General features: G+C 37.3%; 2 protein-coding genes across 3 annotated transcripts in view; both read right to left on the reverse strand.

Moving 5' to 3' along the window:
• Positions 1-3,100, reverse strand: part of LOC127657740 (phosphatidylinositol 4-kinase beta) — a 29,323-nt gene extending 26,223 nt beyond the window's left edge. For both annotated transcript variants that reach the window (XM_052146615.1, XM_052146614.1), the window contains exon 1: positions 2,943-3,100. The gene's annotated coding sequence lies outside the window, so the exon portion shown is untranslated. The remainder of the gene's footprint in view (positions 1-2,942) is intronic.
• Positions 3,101-5,580: 2,480 nt separating this feature from the next.
• On the reverse strand, positions 5,581-17,255 carry selenbp1 (selenium binding protein 1). The gene is made up of 12 exons (XM_052147713.1): positions 16,827-17,255; positions 14,382-14,438; positions 13,687-13,799; positions 13,337-13,522; positions 12,881-13,001; positions 12,616-12,798; positions 12,341-12,522; positions 12,175-12,253; positions 7,764-7,885; positions 7,577-7,669; positions 7,218-7,336; positions 5,581-6,431 (listed from the first exon to the last, which is right to left on the reverse strand). Exons 1-12 carry the CDS (start codon positions 16,828-16,830, stop codon positions 6,269-6,271), a joined length of 1,422 nt encoding a protein of 473 aa, XP_052003673.1. The 5' UTR covers positions 16,831-17,255; the 3' UTR covers positions 5,581-6,268.
• Between the last annotated feature and the right edge of the window lie 737 nt (positions 17,256-17,992).

Consider the following 17,992-nt stretch of genomic DNA (forward strand, 5'->3'; position numbering starts at 1 on the left):
GACTAGTCTAAAAAAAGTTTTGCAAATGCAACCGGACCCTGGTATAACTGAGTCAGGTTTGTAGGACTCCATGCTCACACATGCTTTTCCAGCTCTGCCCTCAAACTTTCTATCGGATTGAGGTCAGGGCTTTGTGATAGCCACTCCAATACCTTGACTTGGTTGTCCTTACAAAATTTTGCCACAACTTGAGATATGCTTGAGGTCATTGTCCATTTGGAAGACCCATTTGCAACTGAGATTTTACTTTATAGCTGATGTTGTGAGATGTTGCGTCAATGTATCCACATAATTTTCCTTCCTCATGATGCCATCTATTTTGTGAAGTGCATCAGTCCCTCCTGCAGCAAAGCACCCCCACAACATAATGCTGCCACCCCCATGCTTCATGGTTGGGATGGTGTTCTTCGGCTTGCAAGCCTCACCATTTTTCCTCCAAATATAACGATGGTCATTATGGCCAAACTGTTAAAATTTTCATCAGACTAGAGGACATTTCTCCAAAAAGTATGATTTTTGTTTCTTTGTACCCATGTGCATTTGCAAACTGTTGTCTTAAATGGCAGTTTTGGAACAGTGGCTTCTTCCTTGAAGAGCAGCCTTTCATGTTATTTCGATATAGGACTTGCTTTACTGTGGATATAGATACTTGTCGACCTGTTTCCTCCAGCATCTTCACAAGGTCCTTTGCTGTTGCACTGAACAACTTTCATCTCTAGGAGACAGAATGCATCTCCTTCCTGAGCAGTATGATGGCTGAGTGGTCCCTTGGTGTTTATACTTGTGTACTATTGTTTGTACAGATGAACGTGGTATATTCAGTTTTTGGAAATTGCTCCCAAGGATGAACCACACTTTTTTTTTCTGAGGTCTTGGCTGATTTCTTTTGATTTTCCCATGATTCAAGCAAAGAGGCACTGAGTTTGAAGGTAGGCCTTAAAATAAATTCACAGGTACACGTCCAATTCAGTACACCTCCTATCAGAAGCTAATTGACTAATTGCCTAAAGGCTTGACATCATTTTCTGGAATTTTTCAAGCTGCTTATAGGCACATTTAACTTAAATGTGAATATTAATTTCTGACCCACTGGAATTGTGATATAGTTCATTAAATGTGAAACAATCTGTCTGTAAACAATTGATGGAAACATAACTTGTATCATGCACAAAGTAGATGTCTTAAACGACTTGCCAAAACTATAGTTTGCTAATATGAAATATGTGGAGTGGTTAAACATGAGTTAAAGACTTTAAAGACCTAAGTGTAAGTAAACTTCTGACTTCAACAGTAGCTCAATTAAGCACTCGATCACTTCAAGAATTTGTGCCCCTGGTTTTCCTTTGATTTTGTTAACAGCTAGTGATGAAAGGTCATCAAGTTAACAATAGAAAGTCAAGATAAAAAAAGAAGCCATCAAAATACTTTTGAAATGTAACATCTAAGATATCCAGTCTACACTTCCAAGGATGAAAACAGCAAGTGGTTGCTCTTAGATCATGAAGAAAGCACCAAAATTAAAAGATCCACAGAGCACAAACTATAATATCACAAATAAAAACTATTTCTGTAAACAATGGGATTAAAGCAGCACATGCCAACTGGAGTTAGATATAATACGAGCTCTCTTTGCAAGTGTGATCTAACTCCAGCACTTTGATTACTCTGAGCTGACAGTTTGTGAGTTGTGCTAGTATGCCTGGTAATTCATGTGAAATCCTACTCCATGGAACAATACTACCCTAGTAGCTACATAACTAAACTGATAACATTTCCACAATCAGACTTCCATTAAAACAACACTCACAATCATGTGACATCAAACCAAATATTACTTGTGAGCCAGGCCAATTTCTATTGATCTACATCCCAACTTTTGACTGAACTTCACATGCTTCTCCGATTGCAGTGGAAAGAGTAAATTCAATCAGTCTTTGCCCTGAAATGTGAGCGCAGCAGTCTGAAACAGAGAACTAGAGGAACACAAAACATGTAGATCATGATCTTCCTCATACAGTCTCAGAAGTTCCTGATGCTTCCAACAGCCACAACACTGAGCAAAGACTACCATCCAAACCCAAAATTGACCAAACAAATAAAAGAAACCCTCAAGCAATTAGACAAGAGACTGACACAGGATAAACAAATAAATCACCACGAAATCCAATCAATTATCTTGAAACAAAACACAAGTTTGAAGCCAAGTGTAAAATTTGGCATCTATAATTTGGCCCGGGGGATCTACGCTCCCCTGGAATCTAATCAAAACAAGTACCCCCCCCCCCCAAATAATCAAGACAATCTCCGCCCTTGATTTTGACTGATATAACGCAACAATATTTTACTACGTCAGCTGGCTCGATCAAGACATTTAAATCGAGACAAATAAATAATCATGGACTTGATCAGGTTGAGTAAAACAAACAAACATTTAATTTCCTTTAATGTTTCATAGTTTAAAATCGACACAACTCAGACAATCAGGCTTAACATTTGCACTGATATGACAACTAAAATGCTATTTTTTCTTCCCAAATCGTCTTTACAATCACAATATTCCTTTTTTTGTCTGAGTTTCTAAGTTTTAATGTAAACAATCTATTAGCCAGATGACTTTTGCACTCAGTTTGCATCTGAGCTCGTTTGGCTGAGACCTTTAAGAGACACGTCGACTACTTTTCTCTCTTGTATGAGTCAAACGCAACTATTTCTGAAAGAGAGTTCTGCAGTATACGTCCTTGATTTGTTTATTAATTAATACATACCAGTTATTATTCATAGCTTGGCTTTAAGGAAGGCCAGAGAGGATAAGCCTACCAAAAACACAAACGGATGCTACAAGCTTAGCTAACCAGCTAACGCAACGTCTCTACTTTAAACGTTGTGTTACTTATGAACCGACCCAAATGAAGTCGAATAGTCGTGTGACACAGCTGTCTTACCTCGAAATATACCGGGCAATTAGTCGGTTTATCTGTGTTTTAAGTGCCCCATTTGGAAGCTGCGCTTCTCCTGTTGCTGAATAGCCGGTTCGCTAATCAATCGAGTGAGAGAGAAGCGATGACACGCTGAGGGCTGCCCGTATCAACTGCCTGATTCCAACATACACACTCAGGCTGGATCTCACAACATTCTGAGCTGCCTACCTAGATACATACAGTAGATACCATTTGAGCCGCCTAGACAATGCCCACAATTGTCAGCTCCCTAGGTTTCTAGACAACCAAAGCGCATACAATTTTTACATGTAAATGTAAACCATAGTACTTCTGCTGTTTTATTTGGTAGTATTAATCACTTTTTACTTTGTACTTGTTAGGGACAGTTGAAGTCAGAAGTTTACTTACACTTAAGGTTGAAGTCATTAAAAAAAATGTTTTAAACTCCACAGATTTCATATTAGAAAACTGTAGTTTTGGCAAGTTGTTTAGGACATCTACATTGTGCATGACACAAGTCATTTGTCCAACAATGGTTTACACTTTTTGTTTGACTTTTAATAGACTATATCACAATTCCAGTAGGTTAGAAAACTCTGCCTTTAAACAGCTTGAAAAATTCCAGAAAATGATGTCAAGGCTTTAGACAATTAGCTTCTGATAGGAGGTGTACTTGAGGATGCATTTTAAGGCCTACATTCAAACTCAGTGCCTCTTTGCTTGACATCATGGGGAAATCAAAAGAAAACGCCACAGAAAAAAATGGTGGACCTACACAAGGCTGGTTCATCCTTGGGAGCAATTTCCAAATGCCTGAAGGTACCACATTCATCTGTACAAACAATAGTTTGCAAGTATAAACACCATGGGACCACACAGTCATCATACCAAGTGGTAGTAGTGCTAAGGAAGGAGACGCATTCTGTCTACTAGAGATGAACATAGTTTGGTGTGATAAGTGCAAATAAAACCCAGAATAACAGCAAAGGACCTTGTGAGGATGCTGGAGGAAACAGGTAGACAAGTATCTATATCCACAGTAAAACAAGTCCTATATCGACATAACCTTAAAGGCTGCTAAGCAAGGAAGAAGCCTTTTTGGAGAAATGTGCTCTGGTCTGATGAAACATAAATTTAACTGTTTGGCCATAATGACCATTGTTATGTTTATAGGAAAAAGGGTGAGACTTGCAAGCCAAAGAACACCATCCCAACCGTGAAGCATGGGGGTGGCAGCATCATGTTGTGGGGCTGCTTTGCTGCAGATGGGACTCGTGCACTTCACAAAATCTATGGCATCATGAGGAAGGAAAATTATGTGGATATATTGATGCAACATCTTACGATATCAGGTAGGAAGTAAAATCTCAGTTGCAAATAGGTCTTCCAAATGGACAATGACACCAAGCATACCTCCAAAGTTGTAGCAAATATCTTAAGGACAACTGAGTCAAGGTATTGGAGTGGCCATCACAAGGCCCTGACCTCAATCCGACAGAAAATGTATTTGGGCAGAACTGAAAAAGCGTGTGCGAGCAAGGAGGCCTACAAACCTGACTCGGTTATGCCAAAATTCCAGCAACTTATTGTGAGAAGCTTGTGCAAGGCTACCCAAAAGGTTTGACCCAAGTTAAACAATTTAAAGGCAATGCTACCAAATAGTATGCAAACTTCTGACCCACTGGGAATGTGATGAAAGAAATAAAAGCTGAAAGAAATAATTTTCTCTACTATTATTCTGCAATTTCACATTCTTAAAATAAAGTAGTTATCACAACTGGCCTAAGACAGGGAATGTTTTCTATGATTGAATGTCAGGAATTGTGAAAACCTGAGTTTAAATGTAATTGGCTAAGGTGTAAATAAACTTCTGACTTCAACTTCTATTACCTGCCATGTGCAATATATATATTTTTTCTATGTATTGTTGTTGTATGAATTTAATCGTTATGGTGTGCATTGTATACCAAGTGGTCTTGTCTTCTATTTGTTCTGCTGATCCAATAATTGATTCTGCTGTATGCTTTTATATAACTGGACATAAGGACATCCAGTCATACAGTAACTGTAAATTAAAGGCATTATAAGTATTTCCAATACATAGTTGTAATGGCAATGTGCACAGCACACTGAAGAGTGACATTTGAAGGAATATTCCAGATTCAATAATAGCTCAATTGACAGCTGATGTGGCCTAATGTTGACTATCTCAAAAATTACTTTAGACTTGTCCCTCTTTTTCTTAAAAAATAAAACGTACAGTGATGCTCTTGCAATGGAAGTGAATGGGTCCAATTCGTAAACATTAAAATACACACGGTTTCAAAAGTATACCTACAAGATGTGAACAGTATGCATGTTAACAATAATTTAGGGGTAATAAAATAAAATTAAGCTCAATCGACAGCATTTGTGGCATAATGGTGATTACCACAAATGCTGTCGATTGAGCTTAATTTGTATTGAACATGGAATATTCCTTTAAAAAAAGAGAATAATTACTAATTCCTTAAAAAGCTAAAATGGCTCGGAATGCTCATACAGAATTGATTTTCATGCTGGAGTGAATGCAACACAACAGAAGGCATAGCTGCTTGAAACCCTATAGATTTGTGGGAAAAATCTGCATTATATTCAAATTTCCATTTTAATTTTTTTTTATTTCAAAGCACTTAAAATAAAAATATAGCATTATATCAGTTATTTTTTGATAGAACATATTCTTAACAGCATAGGAATACAGGGAATTAAAGAGATGGATTTAGCATTCTCTGTACACTTGTATCATGTTTAAAAATCTAATTTGCAATTCTAATGATTTGAAAAGCCCTACCAACAAATAACAGCCTTTAGAAGTTCACTGGGCTAAAAATATTTATAAAAAAAAAAAAAGTTAATGAGAATTAGTGACTCACATAATACACATAATTCACTCTGCTGTAGCCAATTATGTTGCAAACCTGTATGAATTTCTTCCGTGAAACACAAATGAAGATGTTGGGCATAATAGAGTCTAGCTTAGCTTTTATTCAATTCACTATTCACAATTCGCTTTTATTGTATGGAAAATCAATGCAATAAAAGTGAATGGTAACTGAGGCAGTCAGTTCTTAACATATCCTTTTGTGACAGTCTTAGAGGTTTGGAATGACATGAGGGTGAGTATATGATCATATTATTTTAAATTCTAAAAACTATCCCTTTTAGCATTTGGTCCACACATTCAATAAGCATGATGAGCAATGAGGATCTCCACTAAATAGTGAGCATGACTACATACATGATGAGAATAACTGAGCCCCTCAGAACATGATGTCTTGGCCTCAATTTCATAACCAGATATCAGAGGTACAGTCTCCACCAGGATATCTGAGCTCATGGGCCAGCGCGGGACCTCCTGGCTCTGCCCCGAAATCCACAAGGAAATCCTCGTTGAGCTTCAGGCCACCTTTATCTGTGTCAACGTCAATCTGCATCATCACTGAACCCTCCCTAAAGTGAAAGTAAAAGGCATGTTGATAATGTGTAATAAATACATCAGAGAGGTGTAACTCCAGAAACAATTTTAAGAGCCAAAATGCATGATCATTATTATCAAAAATATATAATCATAAATAACATTGAAGCTGAAGTGTGTAATTTGCGTCACCAAATCGAATTACAATGTTTTCAAATATTTTTTAAAACCGGCTTCCCGAACAATCCTGCCATCTACCATTGGTTGATAAAATCTATCCCGCCCCAAGCTCACTGCACCGGTTAAGAGAATAGACCTTTTTCACAGACTGTGATGACGCATTTCCACCTTATTTAACAGCGTAAATCTAGCAAACTATTTATATGATAATGCTTTTTGTTTGTGTTACTGTCGACCACTCTCTTGTTTTTCTTCTGGAAAGTCAATCAAATGTAATCGTGGATTTTTTCTTTTGCTCTTGGAGCAAATGGGAAAGTGAAAATAAAATTAGCTGTGGTCTCCCATTCACTCCCATTCATTGCAGGGTAAAGTTCGACAGCAATCTTTTAATTCCACGTTCCAAAAGTTTAAAAAATGTCTATGTTGCCGTGTTGGGCTGGTTGGGATTCTCAAACAAACAGAGCAATGTTTTGATAGCACTACAGAGCTGCATTGTTTATAATTTGCAGGGAAAATCAGCCATCAAATGGCTAACTTATAGTACATATTAATACTACATATTAAGCTTGGAAAAGGAGAAAATATTTTAACAATTTTTTTTATTTTAAAATTGCAGCTTTAAAGAAAGAAATCATTCTCACTTTACAAGGTCAGGGTAGAACTGCTTATCCCATGCACTGTATAAAGAGGTGGTGACGTAGAGTCTTTTTCCATCCAAGCTCAGTTGTAGCATCTGAGGGCCTCCCTGAACCCTTTTTCCCTGATGTGGAAAAGATTGATTAATCTCCAGCAAATGATGTGCTCTAATTGCTCTGTATAACCTGATGATCTGGAGGACAATTATTTGGGTCATCTGTTATTCTGTTAGTAACAATTTTAAAGGAAAAAGCCTTTTCTGATTTTTCTCAGTGTACACTGTTTATTAAAATATAAACACATAGCACAATCAGTTTTATCATAAACAACACAAAAATTACATGGTCTTTCAACAAAATGGTACCTTCACTATCCGGGGAATTGGCTGGCTATTCAGTTCTTTGTCCTCCAGCACTTTTACAGATCCGTCCTTCAAAATGCTGCCCCCAAGGAACACCTTGCAAATTTTATTTAATAAAATGAAACTTACATTTCACTGTTTAGACCCTACTTACATTACAATTTATAAATGTAAACCAAAGTGGTCTTACCTGACCCACCATACAAGGATTCCTCCTATCAGTGATGTCATACTGTCGAATGTCTCCATGCAACCAGTTACTGAAGTACAGGAAGCGATCATCCAATGAGATCAAGATATCTGTAATGAGACCTATGGCAAAGGATTTCAACAGATGGGTAGATAAAAATGCATTTGAAATTAGTTTCTAACACAATTAGGGGTGCTTGCTGATGCATCAATATTATTTTCTTGTAATCTGACAGATTTTCACCTGGTAGATGACAAAATGGGCAAAAAAAAACCTCAAATATAGGTGGGCTCTTTTCATAAGCAATCACCTAACATCCACCAAAACTACCCTAACAACCACCTAGTGATGTCCTAGCTACTGGCCAGAACACACTTGCATCAGTGGCCAGTTTTGCATGGGCAACCACAAACTACATATGTAAAAATTAGTGCTGTCAATTCAACATGCTAATTAATCATGCCCGACCTGTAAATTGCATAAGTTCAATTGATACAGTAGGGGGCAGTCAGCGACAGTCTGGCAACACGCCTCATCAAACCAACAAACACTTGGATTACATTTAATGATATGGAAGTATAACAACCAATATTTTGACTTTAAAACCACTTTTTGTATTGTCTAAATCAGGGGTTCTCAACGGGGGTTGTACCACCAATCAGATTGCTGATTCCGAAATGTACTGTATATATGTCCCCTAAACTTTGCAATGCAATACAAATATACATTTACATGTGCATTACATGTATTCCGAAACAAACTTCTGTGCATGCGAAGAGCGTCAGTCGTTGTGTTCTGAAGCGGAGAAAGGCTGAGAAAGTGAGAATGGCACCAAAGTCCGTAATTGGTGTTTTTGCTTTGAGATATCTAAAAATATGCCAGAAAAGCTTTCTTCTTATGTTACTCACTCTACTCGGCAAACTAATAATTAAAGACAGTGTATAATACCCTGTCTGACTTAACCATGTTTGCCTCATGCCCATTCCTCTTCCAATCTAAACGCAGGCATATCTGGATGCGAGTACGAAGTAAAGACCCGTGGGTGAGAGTTGTCCTTAAAGAAGTTTACAGATCGGAATGGAAACAAAATAATAGGGGCTTTATGCAACATCTGTGGATGGGATGGGATGCTATTCGCAGAAATCACTGAGCAATAATGACGGTGGAACAGAGCATTTAATGATTCAAGAAATAAAAAAGGTAGGCCATTTAAAACAGCAAGAGAAGTGATGCTTGCAGTGTTAATAACTGTCAGAAGAAGAGTTTTACTCTTGTACGATATAAATAGCCAATGTCTAAAACCTACAATAGATATTGTTATTTACCAATTCAAATATCTCAAACAGATTCATAATAAATTAGGAAAAGTAATTATTGTTTTAGCAGAAATTCAGGGGCAAAGGTTGATTTTGGCTAATATTTACGCATCTAATGTTGATGATCAGGGCTTTTTTATAGATAGGGATGTTGCAAGCTGCTGGCACCCCTCATTACATAATATTGGGAGGAGACTTTAATCTATTGATGGATTCAGTCCTTGATCATACTGAAGCAAAAGTATGTAAGCCCCCAAGAGCAACATTGACGCTTCACAGGATGTGTAAAAATCTTGGTCTTACAGATATTTGAAGACAGAGAAGACTCTTGAACCCATCTGGTAGGGACTATACATTTTTTTCATCAGTCCATAAGATTTATTCTAGAATAACATTTTTTATATCTAAGTCCCTCATTTCATCGGTTGTTGATTGCTCAGTTGGAAATATCTTTAGTCTCAGATCACGCCCTGGTGAGTTTAGAGATGTTGCCACATACAGAGAAAAAGAAATCATATAGCTGGTGCTTTAATGTATCCCTTTTGCAAAATCATGAATTCCAACAAATGTTAAAGGCTGAAATCAATGTTTATATGACCAACTGATTATCAGTATCCTCTGTCGATGTGGGAGGCACTTAAGGCTCATACAGTATGCCTCATTCACCAAAAAACCCAAAGCACTTGAACTCGTGGTGTTGGAAGGGAATATTAAAAGTGCCGAGGCTGAGCTGAAATGCCGAATGTCATCCGATGGCCTCAGAATTGACCCAACTAGAATACAGATATAAAACTATTTTGTCACGGAAGGTGGAGCTTTGACTATTCAGTGTAAGACAGTCATACTTTGAGTCAGGGGACAAAGCAGGGAAGCATTTGGCTAGATATATGAAGCAGAGAGAGTCTTTTTCTACCATTCCCTCAGTGAAATCTGCTGGTGGTAAAATATTTACCTCAGCCATTGATATTAATAATGCCTTTAAAGAATTCTATATTGATCTCTATAGTTCCACATCTTCGTCTACTGATGAAGATGTTAAAAAAAAATTAGGAAAAATTACAACTCCCTAAACTGACGACAGAGCAAAAGAAATCTCTTTATTCTGAGATAAACTTAGAGGAGCTTGACAAGGTACATAAGGCCTTGCCAACAGGTAAGGCTCCGGGGTCAGATGGCTTTGCCGCTGAATTTTTAGATCTTATGCTACAGAACTGGCTCCACTTTTGTTAGAACTTTAAACGGCATCATTAAAGAATGGAAAGCTTCCGCCAACCATGACACAAGCCCGGATCAGTCTGATTCTTAAAAAGGACAAAGATCCAAGTGAGTGTAAGTGTTACCGTCCAATTTCCTAGATGTAAAAATATGGTAAAAATTACATCTCTTATATATCGATCAGGTGGGGTTTATTGGGGGCCGCTGCTTTTCTGATAACCTTAGGCGTTTCATCAATACCATGTGGTCAGTGGCAAATGATAAGACTCCGGTTGCTGCCATCTCACTTGATGCCGAAAAAGCATTTGATATGGTAGAATGGGATTATCTTTTTAAGATACAGGTTTGGGAATTATGCTGTTAGCGGCAGTACAAACAAATGTATTCATTTCAGATTATGTTACTCTGGATAGGGGCACCTGGCAGGGTTGCGTTCTTTCCCTATTATTGTTCTGTCTTGCCCCGAAACCATTAGCAGCCGCGATAAGAAAGGAAGATGAGGCATCAGTGTATTACTCCCTGCTAATTCAGAGTCTGGGGACAGAGCTTTAACTTCTATCAAGAGATTATGGGAGAAAGATTTAAACTTGGTAAAATGTATTGGAGGAGGGAGTGGGGGCTAGGTTTCTAAACAGCATCAAGTCTACATCTATAGATGCAAGGGTGCGCCTTATGAATTCAAGATTTTACATCGATTCTATTGGACCCCCTCTAGATTGTATAGGCTTGCTCTTAAAGACACACCCACCTGCTGGCGATGCCAATCAGAGGATGGAGACAATGCCCATGTTTTTTGGTGGTGTGTTGAGATCCAGGAATTTTGGTTGAAGGTTTAGAGTTTTGTGTGTGACGTGTTGGGCACTAGGGTTTAGTTTTGCTCCAGACTCTGTGTTTTGATCAATATAGGGGATAAATACATTAAAAAATGGGGTCCTGACCAGTGTTATGACAGGCAGACAGATTGTTTAAAGGGGAAGGATGTCGGCTGGAGCGCCCTCATTTTGGGTGTTGTGCAGAGATGGGGAGGGTGGCAGCTTTCGAGGAGGTTTCATGTAGAAGGCTGGGGATCTGCAATTCATTTGATAGGAAATGTGGGGCAGTTATTTGGCATTTTTGGGGGATTCTCGGGGAGAGGGAGGCGTAGTTTTAGAGGTGTATGATATATATATATATATATATATATATATATATATATATATATATATATTCTGTGTAAAAAAAAAAAAAAGTGTGTGTGTGTACTTATGTGTGACCACAGGGATGTCCATTGGGGTCGGGGTGGGGTTGTTGATTGGGGAGGGATAGTAGTGAGAGTTAAATATTGATTAATTGTATAAATGTTTTGTTTTTCTTTGTCATCTTTATGAATCAATAAAAATGTTAATCGGAAGAAAGAAATCGAGGTTACAGTGAGGCACATACACTGAAAGTCAATTGGGGCCACATTTTTTATGTTAAAATACTCACCGTTTCAAAAGTATAGCCACAAGACATAAAGGATACATGTGTAAACATGATTTTAGTGTGATGAAATCACTTACTAACCTTCTGTGTAAAGTTATAGACAATTTTACAACTTCGTTACCATGACGAACGAGTCAAAATATTTTTTGTGGTACTCAACATTATGCATAAAAAAAAAAAAATAAAAAAAAAGAAAATGTGAAATATATATGTATATATATTTTTTTTACATCTCCACTATACAGCACATCTAAGGGGCCATTTACAAAGAAAACGTTTTGGCTTATCCCAGTTTTTTTTGGAACTTCACCACATTTTAAAGACGTTGTGTCAAATTAATTCAATTTTTAAAACATATTTAAAAACAACTGCATTCTGTTCAGTTTGTCCAAATTTTTTAAACGTTAAAAACTCACTTGGCATCTCAGGAAGAGCCCAACCTTCCACCTTTTTGCTGGGAACTTTGATGACTCGCTCTGCCGCCCAGTCCTCTTTCTGTGAAACACAAAATTTTAACATAAAAAACACTGCAATATCATTTAAAGTATATTTCGACAATGGATGGCATTTTTATGTGCTTGCCATGGTCTTGTAGATGCGGAAGACCGTGCCCTGAAGCGCACAGCCCACAAAGCCCTCAGCTGCAGCAGGGTCATGAAGGAATCGGATCTCTAGAGGGATTGCGCCCTCTTCTCCCAGATCCAGAGTTTGGATTCGCTTGTGAGTGGTCCAGTCCCACACATGAAGGCACTGTCCGTAGTGACCTACAAACATATTTAATTACACAGTACACCACAATTTATCAATTTGCAAACCTTCAGCAAAACAAAAATGTGCTGTATATACACAGTATGTACCAGCTTTGACATCTGCTGGGTTAAAGCCATGTCCCAATGCTTTGGGCGCTCCCCACTCAGTGCTTATCATGACGTTATGGCGCGGCTGGTACCAGAAGTCATAACCAAAGGGTGCCGCTTCACCTGGCTGCTCCCAGTTGCCAATGACTTCGAAAGTCTCCCCATCCAGTAACACAAAACCACCTTACAACAAGAACAAATGAGTTGAGATGTAGGCATTTCAAATGTGGAATGACCTTTGAATGAGGGGAACACAGCACCTTACCTTTGCCATTACCCGAAGGATCACCCATGGTACTGATCATGATTTGGCCACTGCCAAGACAGTGAGAAGTGTGGGGGTTGGCCAAACCACATTTCCAGAACAGATCTGTGGGCTCCACTGTCTGGGGATGGAGAAAGATTAAATGGAAAAAATGTAAGAACAAAAAATTCTCAGGAGTCAAAATCATGAATTAAGGGGTGTTCACATTACACTGCATGCAGAATTACTTTGGACCCCAACACAGCTGGGCAACAGAATGAAAAATGTCATACTCAAGGGCTTTTCAAAAAATTCTAAATGATGAGGGCTTTTTTACAAATCCACAGGCCAGGGTTCACCAAACTTCGCGAAAAATCAAAGAAAATAATTCGTGAAAATTCAATGCATATGTATGCTTGCACACCTGTTTGCATGTGTATAAATGAAAGTGAATGGAACACAAAATGAAATGTGAACCTTGTGAAGCCGTGGGGCCCGTGAATCCGTCCCTACATCAACTACGTAGATACGCGAGGAGATCAGGGAGGGCAAGATGAGACGGTTGCGGTTTTTGGAGGCATCGTCAAAGCAACTACTACAGGCATTCCAACCAGAATGGTGTAGCTCATCCTTTAAATTGGGCATGGGTAACCTGTGAATCACCTAGATATAACCAATACAATAGGATAGTGCCAACATTAGTGGAGATCTGTTCTGGAGTATACCATAGAAACATACCGCAATGGTGCAAAAGGATAGCAGAGACTCTAGAATAGTAACAGGGGTACAAGGCGGTTTTGGAGTATATGTGTCATATTTGTTTGTACCTTGCAAAAATTGGGAGACTGTGGATTAACATCTACAGTTGCAAGATAGTCAGGTTTCTGAATCTCTGTGTTGCGATAAATGCATGGCAGGTAGACAATCTCCTCTCGAGGACCTGTTGCAAGAATTGAGGGCTTACGTTTAAAGTTGAAATAATTATTCATTGATCTTGGTCTCCTTACCTACTGTGAATTACTTTATTCTATGTGACTTAAAGTAAACAAACAGATGGGACCCATATTGAAAATTCCAGTAATTGTGGTGTAATTTCTTTAAATCTGAAGCAGGCAAATCTAGAAGCAAAATCAACAGGTCAAGAAAAGTCCAAAAGCGCTCTGAAACAGTATCCAAAAAGAACACACTAAAATTACATTTGACTGCTATTCTGAACATGATGATCAAGGAACTCTCAGATGTGCAATTACAGTTGCATTTGTGCTTTTAATATCAACATGCATTATGAAGATTGAAACTGGTGTGTTCGATGAACAAGGAATAGTCTAATACTCAGGTGAGGGGGACCTCTTGTGGTGGGGATGAGGAGCTGCAAGATGTTCTACAATGGTGATTTGTCTCAGCGAGTCTTCAGATCAAAGGTCACTCCTACCTTGCAGTGACTTGCAATTTTTGTATTACCAACCCCAAATGTTAACCGCTACTTTATTTAAGGAATATGCATTCCTATGAAGAAACTAACCTTTCATGGCATCCAGAGGACTTTTATATCCAGGTCCACATCCTGAGCAATTTGAAGCTGCAAGCAGACGGCAAATGTCAGCTATTCTGAATATTACAGTTTGTGTACTATGTCAATCAATAACTAAAGCAGGTCAGAATCTAACGTGATGAGATTTCTATTAAATGTCATACTTAAAAATAATAATAATAAAACAATGAACATTACATATTTAAAATGATGAGAAAACCAATTTTATTTAGTAGAGAATTTCTTAACTACAAATGAGACTAAATAAATAAGCAAAGTTTCCTACTTTTTTTTTTTCCCACTGATTCTTGAGATAAGGGACAAAACATGTCCTACATAATAACAGTTCTTTATATGTTAAAAATCTAGAAATGTATATGAATAAAAAGTTACATGTAACTAAAATGTGTATACTCAGGGCATTTTTTTTTTTTCTAAATGTATGCTCTATCCTTGGAAGCACATGGAACTTCACCTGTCCTCAGCAAGAGGTCACAATGATAAACTACCAAACAAGTGTATAAAAATGCAACAAATTCATAAATATAAATATCAAATGAAAGGTAGATATCAGTAAGATATTAAACGATACATAAAGTAAACTTTATATTATACTTTCCATAAAAACAATCAATGTTGTGTCCTCACTTTACGTCAACTGTCAGATTTGTTTTATAATCCTGAATAAATCAGACAATGTCAAGGTCAGCTATAACTCTGGAGTACCTCTTTTATATTTTAAACAAACAATGTTTAAGTCTATGTGGATCCAACATGTCAACTCAGTCATTATATTGTGACAATTTCTGTTCAGAATTGTGGAATACTTTTGGCATTTTAGGTTAGGTTCAAGAGGCAACTTCAACTGAGGGGGGATCCGGTGTACAACACATGGTTAAGATGTAAACATATTATATATATATATAGCATGTTTTTTACTGTGTCTGACAGAGCTGACATAAATTGCTGTAAAATATACTGTAAGAATGAATAAATGTACATTTTCCAGAACAAAAAGAGCGTTTTTATAAAAACCTGTTCCCTTACATGGTTCATTAGCAGAGACCTTTGTCAAGAAATATATCCATTATAAATTAATTTAGCATTAAAAAATACAAACTAAGATTAAAAACCTGTTTTGTCCATTATCTCAAGAATCAGTCACTTGACCCACATGCATAGGTATTGTGTAATCAAATGACTTTCAGCCAAAAATGTAGTAGTTCATTCTTAAGAGGAGTCAATATGATGCCTCACCAAGTGAACAGAGCTAATAAATTCTTACTCTGTCCTGTAAATATTTGAAACAGTTGCAAACAAACTACCACAGATGTGCAACATCACAATAACCAAGGAGACACTGTGTCTTGCCAAGACTTCCTTCCCTTGACAGCCACACAAATATCCCCCATTGTTAATCCCCGTTGACCAACCATCTGCAAATCTTAAAGTGTTATGTATTGTGTTGTGTAAGCAAAAGTGATGAATATGAATTTATGGCTTACTTTTCTGAACTTCTACTTTATTAATGCTCGAAGATTTCAATTTCCTTATGTGAAGGCAAGTTGAGGTATATAATGAGCCCAGGAAAACAGCCCTTATATTTCTCATTTAATTTTGTTTTCAATTAATTATTCTTTATTTTAAGAAACATACAGGATTATTATGTTTGGCATAAAAATGACAATAACCACTCACATTTGCTTAAACTGTAATTCAAGCAATGAAACTGGGGAAAAGTGTTTTTAATACACCCTTCCATCTGTTCTTTGATGCATATTATGTAAAATAGAAAGGGGGTTAATGGGACAGGGCTGGCCGCCATGGGAAAAATGTACCCCTACTTACAATACAATGCAAATTGTTTGTACACTGCAACATTAAGTAATGCTTTTAGTACAATAAGGTGTGCTAATTCCAGAAATGCTACATTTATGATTTTAACAGGTAGGCTTATGAATGTTAAATTGGAAGAATATTTTGCTAACACTTTACAATAAGTTTCCATTTGTTAACAACATTAGTTAACATTAACTAACAATGAATATTAAGCATGTATATTAACCTTAGTTCATGTTAATTTAAACATATACGAATGCATTTTTTTTTTTATCAAAAGTTGTATTAGTTGACCTTAGTTAATGCACTATGAACTTACATTGAACCATTGTATTTTTATAAACTAACATTAACAGATATTAATAAATGCTGTAAAAAAATACATAATATGATTTGTTTGTTCATGATACCTAATGCATTAACTCATGGAACCTTATTGTAAAGTGTTACCAATATTTTCATGTCAAATATTTCAACTGTAAACCGGATTTTTCGTCCAAACGAAAACGTTAAAATGTTCAGACTATTCGAAAATGATAATACACGATCAGCAATCCTTAAATAAAGAAATAACAGTGCATTACAAATTATACTTACCCATGCTGGTGAACTCACAGGCGGAAACTCAGTGAAAGTTGCACTGGCCGACTTAGTACAATAATGCGTCTCGTACGTGCATAGGTTTTTATAGTTTTCGAGTTGCTGATCCCTGAAGAACACACCCAGGGGTTCACGTGAAGAATAAACGGGAGATTAAATATCACCTTGGTCCCAGGCAACCATGTAGGTCTGCAAACAGGAAATATAGCCCCAGTCTAGCGTACTGCCCCGCTGAATAGGTGTTTTATTTTGCGTTCTCGCAGTGAAACCACGTTGGCAAGGAGAAAGCCACTATACCACTATGATCTCCCGCCGAAAACAAATGGCACATTTTGTATTTGTGTTCGAGTTATCTTAATGCATCAGGGTTAAATCTACCAATCTTGCTTGTCCTTTAAGAAGCTGAAGAATGACTCGGGGTCAAATATGTGCTTTTAGTGACAAAATATATTGTCTGAAGAAACGGTATTACATAACGTTCAAGCAATGCGCATGCTCCACAAAAAAGTTTGGTGCAAAACTTGAAGGTACAAACGCAGTAGATGATTAAATGTCAGAAGAACTAATTCAAACACTCTAGTTTTCAGATTTTGCACTGCAGGTGTTGGTTTATGGCATGCAGTGTGGGAAACCAAAAAACAAATGGCAAAAAAACTCAATATCCTGACCACATCAAAACATCAGAGGAGTGTGGGGAAAAAGAAATGTGGTCTTTATACACAAACTAAATTTACTTATATTTTATTAATAAGGACTTGTTAAATAATGCCAAAATTTTAGGTAGAATGTTCAAGGAATAGTTCGCCCAAAAATGAAAATTCTTTCATTTACTCACCCTAAGGCCATCCAAGATGTGTGTTCTTTCTTCTGCAGAATACAAACAAAGATTTTTAGAAGGATATCTCAGCTCTGTCCATATAATGCAAGTGAATGGTGGCTAGAGCATTGAAGCAAAAAAAAGCACATAATGGCAGTACAAAAGAAATCCATTTGATTCCAGTAGTTAAATCCATGTCTTCAGAAGCGATAGGTGTGGGAAACAGTTCAATATTCAAGTTCTTTTTTAATATAAATCTCCACTTTTTCTTCCACCTAATTTAGTTTTTTTGGTGATTCGCATTCCTCATGCATATCGCCACCCCGAGACTGTTCAAAGATGGAGA

This window comes from Xyrauchen texanus, chromosome 17, assembly GCF_025860055.1.
Source record: "Xyrauchen texanus isolate HMW12.3.18 chromosome 17, RBS_HiC_50CHRs, whole genome shotgun sequence".
NCBI lineage: Eukaryota > Metazoa > Chordata > Actinopteri > Cypriniformes > Catostomidae > Xyrauchen > Xyrauchen texanus.